Source organism: Leopardus geoffroyi, chromosome A2 (genome assembly GCF_018350155.1).
Source record: "Leopardus geoffroyi isolate Oge1 chromosome A2, O.geoffroyi_Oge1_pat1.0, whole genome shotgun sequence".
NCBI classification, from domain to species: Eukaryota; Metazoa; Chordata; class Mammalia; order Carnivora; family Felidae; genus Leopardus; species Leopardus geoffroyi.
In genome coordinates, this window is record NC_059331.1 from 20,470,945 (window position 1) to 20,486,549 (window position 15,605).

At 55.8% G+C, this 15,605-nt stretch overlaps 2 protein-coding genes across 12 annotated transcripts in view; both read left to right on the top strand.

Moving 5' to 3' along the window:
• The window catches only part of TEX264 (testis expressed 264, ER-phagy receptor), a 33,739-nt gene extending 30,906 nt beyond the window's left edge, over window positions 1-2,833 (top strand). For 5 of the 6 annotated variants that reach the window (XM_045492983.1, XM_045492978.1, XM_045492980.1 and 2 more), the window contains exon 6: window positions 5-599. In XM_045492983.1, the coding sequence (XP_045348939.1) occupies window positions 5-297 (293 nt within the window). In that variant the 3' untranslated portion in view covers window positions 298-599. Of the gene's footprint in view, window positions 1-4; window positions 600-2,427 lie in introns of those variants that run through there. The other variant, XM_045492979.1, reaches the window with a different exon arrangement.
• A 121-nt stretch (window positions 2,834-2,954) lies between these two features.
• GRM2 (glutamate metabotropic receptor 2) lies at window positions 2,955-14,447 on the top strand. Of its 6 annotated transcripts, none has more exons than XM_045492975.1 (6): window positions 2,955-3,288; window positions 5,190-5,775; window positions 8,156-8,993; window positions 10,495-11,570; window positions 13,456-13,636; window positions 13,866-14,447. In XM_045492975.1, exons 2-6 carry the CDS (start codon window positions 5,326-5,328, stop codon window positions 13,937-13,939), a joined length of 2,619 nt encoding a protein of 872 aa, XP_045348931.1. In that variant the 5' UTR covers window positions 2,955-3,288; window positions 5,190-5,325; the 3' UTR covers window positions 13,940-14,447. The 6 variants fall into 6 exon arrangements, 4 of the variants coding, with proteins under 4 accessions (XP_045348931.1, XP_045348929.1, XP_045348932.1 ...); XR_006715850.1 differs by lacking the exon at window positions 2,955-3,288 and adding an exon at window positions 12,859-12,913 and having other exon boundaries at window positions 3,385-5,775; XM_045492974.1 differs by lacking the exon at window positions 2,955-3,288 and adding an exon at window positions 3,390-3,502.
• The last annotated feature ends 1,158 nt before the right edge of the window (window positions 14,448-15,605 follow it).

The window sequence follows — 15,605 nt, forward strand, 5'->3', positions numbered from 1 at the left end:
CCAGGAGCTGATACGATGAGTGACACGAGTTCTGTAAGCCTGGAGGTTGGTCCTGGCAGCCGGGAGACTTCAGCTGCCACACTGTCCCCTGGGGTGAGCAGCCGTGGCTGGGACGATGGTGACACCCGCAGTGAGCACAGCTATAGCGAGTCAGGCGCCAGTGGCTCATCCTTTGAGGAGCTGGACCTGGAAGGCGAGGGACCCCTGGGAGAGCCAAGGCTGAGCCCTGAGGCTGAACCCCTAAGGGCTGCCAAGTGGCCCCGGGAACCTAGTACCCCCGAGAAGGGTGAGGAGTAATCCTAGGCTCATACCCTCCTAGGGTGCAATCGCTAAGGAACTGAGCAGACTCTCCAGCCCTCTTCCTCCTTCACCTCTCAGGCCCAGGCTGGGGCCTGGGGCCTCAGGGGGACCTGATTTCCACTGCCCTGGGCTCTAGCTAAGCCTTCTTACCACACTTTTGGCTCCCAGGGCCAAAGGAGCCAGGGACTGTAATCTGCACCCAGACCCCGGGGCTACTGCCCCTCTGACATCTTTTTTCAGATTCACATTGGAGCTTCCAGAACCAGAATAAAGCATATAATTTTCTTGTTTCACCTGGATTTGGGCTGTGCATTTGTGTGTTTGTTTCACCCTGAGGAGCCCTGTGCAGATAGGTTGGGGTGGGCAGAAGTACCCCTAGCCTGGGGAGAGGAGGGAATATGTCAAGGTACCCTGAGGTGAGAGGAGGAAGCGGGGTATTGAAGGCCCTCCACTCCCTGCTCTGTGGCTCCAGTTGACAGCTGCTTCTCCGTTGCAGCAGCCCCAAAGGCTCCCCAGGCTGCTGGGAAACAGGCACAACAGGTCAAGGGGAGTAAGGGCCAAGCATGGGGTGCCCTTCGGGGCCCAGGAGTGGGGAGCTCACAGCCTGCCTTTGCTTCCAAGGGATGCCTTTGTATCTGTAGCTCAAGTGTGTCCATGCTCATGCTGGTATCTAGTTAGCAGGTGAAGACATCCCTGCTGTGCCTGCCAGTGTCTGTGTACCTTTGTGTGTAACTGCACACACATGCACACATGCCTTTGGCTCTGTGTGTGTAACTAAGGTGGGTCTGTTCATGGTGGTCTCAGGTGAAGCTGTGCCCAAGTAGGCATTAGGATATGATTGTGGCTGAGTGTGGCTGTATTTGTGTGGATGGCTATGTGGTTATGTGCACGTGGTACTGTGCTTTATGTGTCTTAACTATATGTGATGGTACTGACAGAGGTGTGAGACTGGCTGGCTAGGAGCATCACTGTGGGGGCTTTGTCCATATACATCTATCTGTGTGTAGCTGTGTGTCTGTGTACAGCTGTATTGTGTGTTCACATGTAAAGCTATGTGCTTTTCTGTGTGCCACATGTAAAGCTATAGGTCAGTGCATCTGTGTCTGTGAGTTTAGCTATATATGTGTAGATATGTCCATGTGTATGGTTATATGTATATGATGGGGTGTCTATATATACAGCTGTTTGTCTGCATGTAAAGTTATATATTATGGCTGTGTGTACATCTGTGCGTATAGTTGCATATACTTCTCTGTGTGTGGCCATGTCCATATATACAAGTCTGTAAGGCTGGGTGTCTTTGTGTGCACGGCTGGGAGTGGTGGCTGCAGAGCTGGGTACATACATGTGGACATACATGCATGTCCATGTGCTGCAGTGGGACTGTGTAGGCCACTTCTGTGGGCCGCATAATGGGCCTCTGGGACTGGTGCTGTGTTTAAAGCCCTGTGTCTTTTGTGAGGCTGTCTTAGTGAGGGGGGCAGGGATTGCTGTGTGGTCCTCTTACCTCAGCACCCTGCTGCTATCAACCCCTCTGCTCCAAGGGCCCAGCTCATCACTCACTTACCCCAGGCAGCAGTTGCTCTGAACCAGCCAGAGAGGATGAGAGCAGCCAGGGCTGGAAGACAACATATCTGTCTCCCCAGCCTTGTCTGACAGCTCTGAACCCTCATTCTGCTGTCACCTCACCTACCTCCCATTAGCAATGGAGTTTGTGTTTGTGTTTGATGTGTGTGTTTCACAGCCGTGCTCTTTCCAACCCAGTGGGGGTACTGGGTTTCTGCATCCTGGGATAAAGTCTATCCTTTGTTGGTGACTCCCCTCCCCCCAACTGCCAAACACACATGTAGGTGCATGTGCCAGAGGGACCTGGGCTTGGCATGTGCTCATTAGCATGTGTCTGAGCTAGCTTTGCCTCTGCTGACACCTGTGGAAGAAAGGGCAGTGCCAGGGGAGCAGATATAGGGATGCTGTGTGCCTTAGCACCTAGTGTGTGCATGCTTCATGCAGGCTCCAGGGCTAAACCTGGGTGTGGGCCCCCTCCCCCAAACCCTTCAGCACAATCAGGGGCTGCAGTTTATCCACCACCTTCTACCCATGGGGGCGTCCTTCTCCATTCTGCTGCAGGAGAGAAGAAGAGTCAAGAGCATCTTCTCAGAGCTGTCCTCCCTCTGCTCGGGCTCCAGCTCCTGTTCCCTCCTACGCAGCAGCCAGTTTCAGGAGCCTCCTCCCCACCCCTCCTCCCCTCCCAGATCCCCTGCCAGCCCCAGCATGTCCCTTAGGGTTGACCCTAGTCACTGGCTCTGTAGCACCCCCCACACACCCCAGGTTGATATATCTTTGCCATAAATATTTGTATATGAGGGTGGGGATTAGTGGAGATTGGTGGGGGAGGAGGTCAGGGCGGGGTGTGTGTAGGGGGTGGATAGCAGCTTTAAAGGTCATCTGCAGGAAGAGGAGGCCCCATTCTCCTCTGACCGCCCCCCCATCTCTTCCTCTAGTGACTCAGGCCCCAGCTCTCACGTAGGGCCAAAGACATATGCCCCTACCCCAGGCCTGGCATGTGGACTGAGCTGCAGTCTGTGGATGGAGAGAATGGATGTGAGGACAGGGAAAGACTCGTCGTAGCAGGCTAAGCTCTCTACCTATCTCCCACATGCCCCCTTACCTATCTCCCAATGGCACTTTTGGACCCTACGGCTAGCCCCTCCGCTCTCAAAGATGGAACGCCATAACATTGTGCGCACCTCCTGGGGCTCAGTGACCTTACCAGCCCCGTGTCCCTTGTCCCGTGCCCGCTGCTCTGTGGGATGCAGTCTGACCGCGGGGTAGAGGGGGCAGATAGGCACCTGCTCCTGCGCATAGCAGGAGCGCCCGAGGATTCAGCACCACGCGGTGGACAGCTCCGGGACGAAAGCCCCGCGAAGAACGAAGCCAGAGGCGCAGGGCACCGAGCGGTGCAGGAGTCTGGAGGGAGGCGGAGGCCGGGTTGGGAGCGGGAGATCCGGAGTGGGGAGGAACGGAGGAGGGGCTGGGGGCGGGCCGGGGCCAGGGGCGGGGCGGGCCGCGATTGAAAGCGGCCGGGCGAGCGGGCGGACGGAGAGCGCAGAGCTGCCGAGAGAGCGAGCTAGTGAGCGAGAGCTGGAACCCTGCGCCCCCGGCTCCTCTCCGTTTCTCTCCGCGCCGGAGTCGGGCGCGCCAGGTAGGGTAAGCCCGTGGTGCCGCGGCCGCCGCCGACCTTATAGATCCTGACCCCATGTCCCAGCGTCCCGCGGGCCCTCGAGTTCTGGGGCGCTCGGGCCGGGGCGTCCAGCCAGAGCTCGCCAGGAGCTCTGGGAAGCGGGAAGACAACCCCAGGCGTCCCGCCTTTCTTCCCCAGAGAACGCACGCCCTGCATCACGCTCCTTCGTTCCTCCTCTCCTTACATCCTTTGGTCTGTCTTTCTGTCTGTGCCTCTATCTTTGTGTCAGCCTACCGGTCTCAATCACTCCTTGCCCAGGCCCCCTGGCTGCCCGCCTCTGGGATTCTATCTCCCTTCAGGGTATTGTCCCTGTCTGAATTTGGGTCCTGGCCGCCCCTGTGGGAGGCTTGTGGTTTTGACCCGTTTGGACCTCAGCCCCCATCTGGGTCCCTTCCTCATCTGTGTTGGTCTTCATGCTTGCCTCTCTCTCCTGGTTGCCTGGTTGAACTGCTGCTTTCCCGGTACCCACAGGATCCCAGTCTCCTTGCCCTGGCACCAGTGGGAGATTAACCCTGGGGAGCTGAGGGGCAAAGTGAAGAACCCCAGTCTCTGTGCCAGGACATGGGGTCCTTGAACTAGTGGCTAACCTTATTCAGCCTCAGTTTCCTTCTCCTAGCCTTCCCAAGCCTGCGTGATTGTGAGAGCCTGTGTGGGGTGGGCATCTGGGAGGGTAGCTGGGGCACAAATGAAGTGCAGAGTGGAAGAGGGAAGGAGGGGTCCCTGAGGGCCAGGGCCAGGGTGGACAGGATAGGGAAAAGATGAGGATAAGGAGATTAGAGATGGTTCTGAGATGGTTCTGATGCTTGGTTCTGAGCTGAAGAAAACACAGGGGCATAAAGTCTCAAACGGCATTCTATGCAGAGCTGAGGTGCCCAAAAGTCTCACCTTGAGCAATTTTGAGATTTTGACTAGATGAACTGACCCTGTCCCTGGACACACACATATGCTCACATTGACTTTTCCTGTTGACTTAAGACCTGTGGCCACTTCAGTTTCCCTCCCTGGGGCCAACCTCTCCACCTTGCTGTCAAACTCCCAGGGTCTAGAGTCTCTATTACATCCTCAGTCAGGGGCTCTGGGGATGGCTTTTTAAGAACTAGAGGCTAGGACCCTTGGGTGCTCACCCTGGGTTCCAGGCTCTCTAGGAGTTGGAGACTACCTTTCGGAGATTTTTCCTTCCCTCTTCTGTGGTGGTTTCTCAGGCACAATGGCTCATTTCTGGGAATGCAAGATTCAAGATAGAGATTGGACCCCTAAGTTTATACTCTAACCTGGCTCCTGCTGCAAAGGTGTTGACTTTGGGGTCCTGGGAGATTTGTGCAAGGTCTTGGACACTCTTTGATTCACAGCAGGATTGGTGTTAGCTGAGTTCTCCTAACTTATGTCTGGGCCTCTACTCTCTGCCTCCCTCCCTCTCTGCTGAGTATGGAATGGGCACAGAGGCCATCTAAAGACCCAGATGAGGGCAAGGCTGAGAAACAGGTCAATGGGTGTCTCAAGAACTTCTCAGCTTAGTCAGTGATACCACCTCTCCCTGGCTCCCTAGGAAAGTCCCTAGGTGAGGGAATTGGGGACGGCAGAGTCAGAAGGGGTAGCCACTCTCGGGTTCCACCTCTCCCTGTTTGTCTGTCTGTCTCTTTCTCTGCAGGAGCTGGGCCCCTTCTTATCTCTCTTCCTGCCTGTCCTTTCCTGGTCCCTGTTTTCTCCTTTCTTTGCCTTTGCTGCTTCTACCCTCATCCCCTGGAGGCCCAGGTCTGCTGGACCCATCCATCCCCTTTGGGACAATGGGATCACTACTTGGGCTCCTGGCACTGCTTCTGCTATGGGGCACTGTGGCTGAGGGCCCCGCCAAGAAGGTGCTGACCCTGGAGGGGGACCTGGTCCTGGGTGGGCTGTTCCCGGTACACCAGAAGGGCGGCCCAGCAGAGGAGTGTGGGCCTGTCAATGAGCATCGTGGCATCCAGCGCCTGGAGGCCATGCTTTTTGCACTGGACCGCATCAACCGTGACCCACGCCTGCTGCCGGGTGTGCGCCTGGGCGCGCACATACTCGACAGCTGCTCCAAGGACACACATGCCCTGGAGCAGGCACTCGACTTCGTGCGTGCCTCACTTAGCCGTGGTGCCGATGGCTCACGCCACATCTGCCCCGACGGCTCTTATGCCACCCACGGTGATGCTCCCACTGCCATCACTGGTGTCATTGGCGGCTCCTACAGCGACGTCTCCATTCAGGTATGTGGGGCTGCCCAAATGGGGACTGGGGAGGGAGGCCAGAGGCAGGGGCCCAGAATTCCCTTTGAGCAGGGGCTCTAGGCTGCCATGTATTAGAAGGGGGGCGAGGAGCTTCCTTTAAGTAGCTTTTTACAGAATACCAAGAAAGTGCCCCTGTCACATGATGCAGGCTGACTTTTAGAAATTGTATAAGGAAAACATCCCACTTGCATCACATACACACACAGCTGATGTTAAAGAGTCCTAAGAAGCTTAATAGCCAGGCCTCTTGGATCAGAACCCCAGGTGTGAATCCTGGCTCCCAGACATACTATGTGACACTGGATGCTATTTCTCTCTTCTGTGCCTCAGTTTCCTCCTTACAGAACAGGACTCATAACACTTGCCACTCTTAAGGTTGCGGTGGAAATTTAATGAGGTAATACATGCAAAGCTTGTGTCAGAGGCATAATCAATATTAACTGCTATTGTTATTAACCCATTTTATAGATGAGGAAACTGAGGCTTGAAGAGTGGCAGGCACTGGCAAAGTGGAGACATTCACCTAGAGCTCACAGCCAAGGGCCTCTAGCTCTGTCAGATCACCTCTCCATGGACTAGAAAGGGGTGAAAGATAGAAGCCAGGAGCATCCCAGAGAAGAGAAACAGGGATGGGGACTCTGGAGGAAGAGAAGCAGAATGGGTGAAGTGGGGGGAGGGTCCCTTAGAGTCTTTGGGGGGACAGGATTTGCAGGGGTGGGAAGGTAAGGGAATGAGACCCTCCCTCCTGCTTTCTCACAGACTGGCCCAGCTGATATCCCTGGGCATGCGTGGCTGCTTTAGCCCATGTGGGACCCTCCCCCTCCCTGACTGGGTCCCACCTCTTGCCTGGACACTTACCTGCCTGGTGCCCAGAATAGGTTGCCAGAAGATGTGGCCAGAACTGGGATCAGGATTAGGATTTGCACAGAGGGCCTTGGCTGGGGCTTCAGCTTCCTTTACGAGGCCAGCTAAGGGCACTGCAGTCAGAGGCAGGGCCAGGACCCCTGACCTGGCACACTTAGTCAGGAGAAATGAAGCAGGAGTCTGAACTGTGGAGGCAGCTTCTGACCTGGGATGGGGGAGGCCTCCTCATCCTCTTACTGCAGGAAGTGGGTTACCTGTTCTGCTAGTCCCAGCTGCTGGAGGTGGCCAGTAGCAACTTGGACAGGTATGGCTGTGCCGGCACCCACATCTGCCACATCCCACCTGCTGATGCTTTCAGGGGCCTCCAGGGTGCTTTCCCAGCATCCACCCTCTCCACAGTTCTTAGGGCTCCATGCATTCATCTCCAGGAGTCCAGTTACTTTCCTCCCACCCCAAGCTGCCTGCCTCCTGTACCAGGGCCCACACTTCAAAATTGGTCTGCTTTTTCCTTGTCTGAGTCAAAACAAGGCCCAGCCCTTCATCTTAGGCTGAACCTGCCTGTTAATAATTCCTCCTCATTTCAACCCCATCTCTCCTGCCCAAACCCCTATCGTCTTCCTTTTGCCTGGCACTGTGACCTCACATGCATTTTCATTTTTCCCTACTCAGCAGCCTCATCAGGCAGGAATGAGAAACTGAGGCTCAGGGAGGTTTGCTAACTTGCCCAGGGACACAGAGGCAGAAAGTACGAGAGGAGAAGGCATTGAGACTGTCAGAGTAAGAGCCTGTGTCCCAGGTGCAAAGGCAGGACCTAGCTCCCACGTGTGGAACTTGGGCCTTGTCCTGCTCTCACCTACCCATCCCACCATGTCCTTGTCTGTCTCCCACTCTAGCGGGCAGGTCCTAGGGACCCAAGGGTAGGAGATGGCCTGCCAGGTGGTCAGCGGTAAGCAGGAAGCCTTGTTTATTTCAAGTTCAGCCATCCGATGGCAGCCAAGATCTGGGTCTCCTTTCCTGAGGAAGCCTTTTCCTTCTTTCTCCATCATTCCATCAGGATGGACTCTGGGGAAAGGTTACCTGCCCCAAATAGGTAGAGAGCCCAAGAGCCCTGAGCATCCCAGCTAGTGCCCTGCCCCCTGCCCTGTGCAGCCAAGTACCAACCTCACCCCAGCCCAAGCTTTGGGCCTTCCCTTGCTTCCCTACTTTTGCTACTGCTCTGCATCTGAAGGGGGACAGTAGAGGGGTCCTGGTGTGGCTCCGGAGCCAGGTGCCTCAGCCCTAGGTCTTCTCTCTCCCAGCCCTTGGGAAGGAGTGGAACACTCCCTACCCCCAGAGGAAAGACACATCAAGACAGGGTATGGGTCTTTGGGGAGAAGCAGACCTCAGGGCTGACTACACAGACACTTGATCCCAAGGTTGAGTAGCTGTGAGGAACACATCTGTCTTTCGAGTTTGACCTGATCTCTGATCTCGGCCCTCTCTACTGGTCCCCCAGGTGGCCAACCTCCTGCGGCTATTTCAGATTCCACAGATCAGCTATGCCTCCACCAGTGCCAAGCTGAGCGACAAGTCCCGCTATGACTACTTTGCCCGCACTGTACCCCCCGACTTCTTCCAAGCCAAGGCCATGGCCGAGATTCTCCGCTTCTTCAACTGGACATATGTGTCCACTGTGGCGTCCGAGGGTGACTATGGTGAGACAGGCATCGAAGCCTTTGAGCTGGAGGCCCGTGCCCGCAACATCTGCGTGGCCACCTCGGAGAAGGTGGGCCGTGCCATGAGCCGCGCAGCTTTCGAAGGCGTGGTGCGAGCCCTACTGCAGAAGCCCAGTGCCCGTGTGGCTGTCCTGTTCACCCGCTCTGAGGATGCACGAGAGCTCCTCGCGGCCACCCGGCGTCTCAACGCCAGCTTCACCTGGGTGGCCAGTGATGGCTGGGGCGCCCTGGAGAGCGTGGTGGCCGGCAGCGAGGGGGCCGCTGAGGGCGCCATCACTATCGAGCTGGCCTCCTATCCCATCAGCGACTTTGCCTCCTACTTCCGGAGCCTGGACCCTTGGAACAACAGCCGGAACCCCTGGTTCCGTGAGTTCTGGGAGCAGAGGTTTGGCTGTAGCTTCCGGCGGCGAGATTGTGCAGCCCACTCGCTGCGCTCCGTGCCCTTTGAGCAAGAGTCCAAGATCATGTTTGTGGTCAACGCAGTGTATGCCATGGCCCATGCACTGCACAACATGCACCGAGCCCTCTGCCCCAACACCACACACCTCTGTGATGCAATGCGGCCTGTCAACGGGCGCCGCCTCTACAAGGACTTCGTGCTCAATGTCAAGTTTGATGGTAATGGGGCTGGCTAGTGTCCAGCAGTTTTCTGGCCTTCAGCAGGCAAGAGGGATCGGGTCTTCAGGTTCCATTACCTGACTAAGAAAACGTAGCCTACAGCAAGTGGGGGAGTCACCCGGGGGTGGGGGAGGGCTGGGATGTGATCCAGGACAAGGATAGCTAGACAGAGGGGACTCCAACTGAAGCCAGGGCTGAGGTTTCACTTTCTGGCCTGGTCCTGCACTGAGGGTCTCTAGTTCCTGTTTGAACCTTGCTCTCTCTCTCCCTCCTGCCTCTTTATCATGCGGAGAGTAGGGACTGGGGGCCCTCGAGCCCATTCTCAGGCAGCAAAACATCAGTGGGAGTCAGAATAAGGGTGGGTTGAGAGTGAGCATCAGGTGGCACTCTATTTTCTGGGAAAATTCTATTCCTCGTCTTGATTTTCCATTCAAGGTGGCCACAGTCTCTTCATACCAAAATTTATTTTAATAAACGTTCCAGCTTTACGAAAAATGAACGCCGCAGAATCATCACTGTGCTTCAGGAAGCATCACTGTAGGAGCAGTGGGAGGGTGCCAGGGCCCCCAAAGCCTACTGGCCCAGGGTTAAGATGAATAATAATTCCAATGAGATTTATATTCAGAGTTGTGGGAGAATCAGGGGAGGGGTTAGGATTGGACTCGGGTGCATGAGGTTGCCATCAGAGCAAGGCTCAATTCAGCCCACTGAGCTAGGTAGGATTTATTGGAGGGCTCAAGTTGGATTCTGAGGACTTTGAGGCTGGCTTGAAGGAGCAGGGGTTACATGGAACCTGCAAGGGACTCCAGGCTGCATCATTCACCATATGGAGCCTTATGCACATCATCTGCTAGTATGAACCCCAACTTCTCACTGGGACCTGGGATGACAGGGGTCCTGCTTCCTCTTGAGCCTGGCTGGGAGATGTGAGGTTCCCGGGTGAGGGGAGATGGGGAAGAGAAGTGCCTTGTGAGCTGCGTGATGAGCACATCTAAAGTTGGGGTTCAGCTAGCACTGATGTGAGTATTAGGACTAGAGGGGAGAGAGTTGACTTGTCATCAAGAGAATTAAGTGGGACCAGGACTGGACCTGAGGCTGAATTTAGGTGTGAGGGTGTCCGTGTTAAGTCTGGGGGGAGGGCTGCAGTGTGTGTTGTGATAAGGTTGGGGTCTAGGGTCTGGGGTCTGGGTTGGAAGTTACTGGAGACTAGGCATAAAGCTAGGTTTTGGGGAGTCATGGTTGGGCGTTGGTGTGGACATTAGGTTTGTGGAGATACCTGGGCTTTGAGGTTGGGGTTTTATTTGGAGTTTAGAGTTGAGATTTGTTGTAGCCTCTCATTTAGAACAATGGCTGGGGTTAAGTCCAGCTTTAGTGTTGGGATGGGGCTCAGAAGGACAAAGAGTGGCCTCAGGTTGGGGTCTGGGTTCCACGTTAGGGTGAGGGTGGAGGTCACATCAAGACTACCCACCAATCCAACCTTCTCTTCCCTCCCCAATTCCAGCCCCCTTCCGCCCAGCTGACACACACAATGAAGTCCGCTTCGACCGCTTTGGTGATGGTATCGGTCGCTACAACATCTTCACCTACCTGCGGGCAGGCAGTGGGCGCTATCGCTACCAGAAGGTGGGCTACTGGGCAGAAGGCCTGACCCTGGACACCAGCCTCATCCCATGGGCCTCGCCCTTGGCTGGCCCCCTGCCCACGTCTCGCTGCAGTGAGCCCTGTCTCCAGAATGAGGTGAAGAGTGTGCAGCCAGGGGAGGTCTGCTGCTGGCTCTGCATCCCCTGCCAGCCTTACGAGTACCGGCTGGACGAGTTCACTTGTGCTGACTGTGGCCTGGGCTACTGGCCCAACGCCAGCCTGACTGGCTGCTTTGAGCTGCCCCAGGAGTACATCCGCTGGGGCGATGCTTGGGCCGTGGGACCAGTCACCATTGCCTGCCTAGGCGCCCTGGCCACCCTCTTCGTGCTGGGTGTCTTTGTGCGGCACAATGCCACCCCAGTGGTTAAGGCCTCAGGCCGAGAGCTCTGCTACATCCTGCTGGGCGGTGTCTTCCTCTGCTACTGCATGACCTTCATCTTCATTGCCAAGCCATCCACGGTGGTGTGCACCCTACGGCGCCTTGGTTTGGGCACCGCCTTCTCTGTCTGCTACTCAGCTCTGCTCACCAAGACCAACCGCATCGCGCGCATCTTCGGTGGGGCCCGGGAGGGAGCCCAGCGGCCACGCTTCATCAGTCCTGCCTCACAGGTGGCCATCTGCCTGGCGCTTATCTCGGGCCAGCTGCTCATTGTGGCTGCCTGGCTGGTGGTGGAGGCACCGGGCACCGGCAAGGAGACAGCCCCGGAGCGGCGGGAGGTGGTGACATTGCGCTGCAACCATCGAGATGCAAGCATGCTGGGCTCACTGGCCTACAACGTGCTCCTCATCGCCCTCTGCACGCTCTATGCCTTCAAGACCCGCAAGTGCCCTGAGAACTTCAATGAGGCCAAATTCATAGGCTTTACCATGTACACCACCTGCATCATCTGGCTGGCCTTCCTGCCCATCTTCTATGTCACCTCCAGTGACTACCGGGTGAGCCACCTGCCACAGAGTGGCAGCAGGGTTGGGGGTGGGTCCGGGACCTCTTGTTTCCTGGTGTCTCATTTACTCTTCTGATAACTCTGAGGCTCCAATAAGCTGAAAGCTCACCCAGCTTGCAGTGGCCCAGTTGGGACTGGATCCCAGGGGAAGGTGGGAAGGTTGAGTGGGGACTAAGACAATGGACAAGGAGGTGGAGGTGTTAGAGCTGAGATTTCAGGACTCAGATGTCACCCCCTAAGCTCGAGGAGAGGCATGGACTGAAATATGTCCAGATGGGCCGATGCTCTGCCCTGCTCCATGGAGGGGTTGGCTGCAGAAGGGGACACTTGGTTTGGGCTCTTGGGTAGCTCCTGGGCTAGCGGGTGGGTGACCAGGGGATCAACTAAAGAACTAAGTCAGGAAATGTTGTTGACTTGTTTAGGTCCTAGTGAGAGCACAGAAGAGGGAGGTGTGTGTGTGGTGTGTATGTGGTGTGTGTGTGTGTGTGTGTGTGTGTGTGTGTGTGTGTGTGTGTGGAGAGAGAGAGAGATAGATAGAGAGAGAGAGAGAGAGAATCATGGAGGGCTTCTTGGAAGAGGAGTCCTTGAACTGGGCTCTGCAAGACAGGCAGGTTTCAATAGGTTGGATGGAGAAGGTAGGGAAGGGCAGTCAATACAGAGGCTGATTGGAGCAGAGGGTGTGCATTGACCTCCCTTATTGAGGAGGGGAGGCACAAATGGTGCAAGATAGGCAGAGGTGAGGGTGGAAAGTGGGAATGGGAATGGTGGGCTATCAGGCCACATGGCCTCAGAGGGTACCATGCTCTGATGCCTCTTGGAGCCTTGCAGTGTAGCACAGTGCCCCTGGAGTTGTGCAGCTCTGGGGTTGAGAGATGAAAGCAGGAAAGGCAGAGAAGCTAAAGCACAGAGCAGTAGGAGATCTAGGGGATAGGGTTGAGGGAGTTTTAAGCAGGTGGAAACTGTACCCCAGTTGGTGGCTTCCAAGCAAAGTTCCAACTGGCACTGAGTGTCTCATAGGTCTCCTCACCTTCTAGGGGGCCATGGCTGCTTTAAATGGGGGTGGTCAGGGAATGCCTCTCTGCAGAGGTGACAGATGAGCTGTCCTCTAGACAGTAAGAGGATCATCTTGGTGAATCCTCACGACTCTGGAGTAAACTCCGTGGCTCTCCCCATTTTACAGACGAAGAAACGGAGACTCAGGGAGGTTCAATCCCTTGCCTAAGGTCACTCAGCTTGGGAGTGTAGAGCAGGGTCTGAACTGACAATCTTAACAATTAAAGGAGCAGGAAAATCGAGACAAGAGCCCCTGCAAAGGCCCTTTCCCCCAGGACAGAGGTATGGTGGGCAGTGCTGGGGGCCAGGGCGGCTGGGTTTGGCTGTTGTTGCACCTGCTGGGCCACCTGCCTGGTTGGTGGAGGCCAGGGCTGGGGAGGGAATCTGCTCTGACTCAGCCTGCATTTGCATATGATTTGCATTTGCATGCCAATCATAGTTGGCTAAGGACTAACCTGGACACACACACACGCAGTATCCACACATGCACACATGCACACACACACACACTCATGCACACACACATACCTGCACGCATATGCATGCAGATACACACTTATACACACACTGGCAGACACACTCCGATGCACACATACATTCCTGCAACCCTGCATGTTCACCCCCCTCAGCTGGAACTTTGATCTCCCTGGGAAGGTGGTTCACGGGCTGACGCTGGGACTGTGCCCACCTTCCTAGAAATCCTTTGGGGCTTGGCAAATGGACCAAGACCCAGTGTTGGATGCTTACCATCTCCCTTACTCCCTAACCCTGCAGCCTCACAGGGGTCATGGGGCCAGACTCATCCTTGACTTCACCCATCCCAGGTGCAGACCACCACCATGTGCGTGTCGGTCAGCCTCAGCGGCTCTGTGGTGCTCGGCTGTCTCTTTGCGCCCAAGCTGCACATCATCCTTTTCCAGCCACAGAAGAACGTGGTTAGCCATCGTGCACCCACCAGCCGCTTCAGCAGCGCCGCCACCAGGGCCAGCTCCAGCCTCGGCCAAGGTCAGCATTCACCCTAAGCAGCCTGCTCTCTGCCTCAGCTCCTCAACATGGGGACCACTCCTTGGGTTGCTGGGATTCCTTGGCTGGAGGTGGAGAGCTCCTTAGATGAGGCTGGATAAGAGAGGGAGGGGTGAAGGCGGGAAACTTCCCTCCACACTCCTGCTTGCCCTGCTGCCTGCCTCTGTAAAGGACCTCAGGGTTGGCCCCAATCTCTGACTTCCTTTCCTAGGGTCTGGCTCCCAGTTTGTCCCCACCGTTTGCAACGGCCGTGAGGTGGTAGATTCAACAACATCGTCGCTTTGAAGACCCCACATTCCTGCCCCCACACAGCTGCTCCCTGGAATCCGGTGCACCCCCACATCCAGGGCCAGGAGGAAGTCAGCTGGAGCATTGCAATAACCCCAACTCCATGCCCGCCCCCACAGCCACTTACCTACCTACTTATTCCAACCCTTCAGAGTCAGAAGTCAGGGTCCTTGGCCCGGGAGCCTCTGCAGCAGCCACCAACTGTCCTCGCAGCGTGTCCCCTCCTTGCTAGGCCCAGGCAGGACTCAGAAGGGAGCAAGCCAGGGTCTACTCTGCCCTGGAACAGGATGGCCTAGGACCACCGGCCCCAATCCCCAATCAGCAAAGGTGCTTCCAGCCCCACCCTTCCCTCCTTCTAGGGCCTTTTTAATTTTTTACATAAGTTATTCTGGGATGGGGAGGGGGGTTATTGTGGGGGCCATCCCTCCCCTTGCATAGTAGTTTGTCCTGTGGTTTATTTTGTATTACCTGTAAATAAAGTGTCTTTATTTAAAAAAAAAAAAAATCACTCGTTGCCTTTGACCCAGGGAGACCCCTCCTGCCCTCCACAGCCGCCCAACCTTCCTTTCCATAGTATTTGTTGACTCTGATCTGTGCCTGCTCTGTGCCGGATGCTAGGATCTGGCAGCCAGCAAGACAGACCCAGTCCTGCTTGGTTGGGGAGACAGAAGATGAAAAAGCCATCCTCTCTGAAAAGGATCCCCCGCAGAGCAGCCAAGAAACTACTGGGATGAGAGCAGGGGGCTTCAAGGGACTCAGGCTCCTCTGACAGCGCAAGGGAGGACCCGGATGGAGTGGGCGGTAGGGCAGGAGGGGCGGCCGACTGCGACCCATAACTGTGGGCTTTTCCACAGCTGGCCTGCCTGGCACTCGGAAGAGCTACTGGTTAGCACAAAGCCAGGCTGAGCCTTGGTATGGAGGGAACCAAGAGGAGACACAACTGAACATTGCCTGTTCGGGTACCGTGTACAGAGCCAGAAAGAGCTGGTGTGGAGGGAGGAGATGAAGCAGGAAGGACAGAGCCTGGGCAGTTAGAGAGGTCATCTGCTGTCAGACTGTGAGAGGTGGAAGAAGGGGCCTCCTCCAGTCTCGGAGGAGCTCTTCCCCAACTGCCTGGGTCGTGAGGCCCGGGGGCCCGGGGCCCTAGGGCATCCTCCCACCCCCGCCCTTGCCATCTGGGGCTCACCAGCAGAGGGCGCAGAGGCAGGGTTTCAGGCACAGCGCTCAGCCAGGCAACCGCTGCCCTCCTGTGGCGTAGGGGGGCAGTGGGCACAGAACTCAAACAGGAGCAGAACCTGGCACCTTCTGGGGTGCCCCGGCACTGCGGAGTCTCAGAGGGACAAGGTCTCGTGCTGGGAGATGGGCAGGCCAGGGACATTGGTTGTTTTTAAGTTAATTCATTTGCAGTTACAGGCTAGCAAGGCTGTGGAAATTTGGGTTAACAATTTTGAAAATATAAACAGAAAACAAAACAAAACAACAATTGCAGGAGTGGCTCTTCCTCTCCAACCAATATCTGAAGTGTAGGAGTGCCACATAACATACAAATGCCTAGTTACATTTGAACGGCATATAAACAATGAATAAATTTTTAGTATAAGTATGTCCCATGCTATATTTGAGACATAATTATAGTAAACATTTTGTTGTTTATCTGACATTC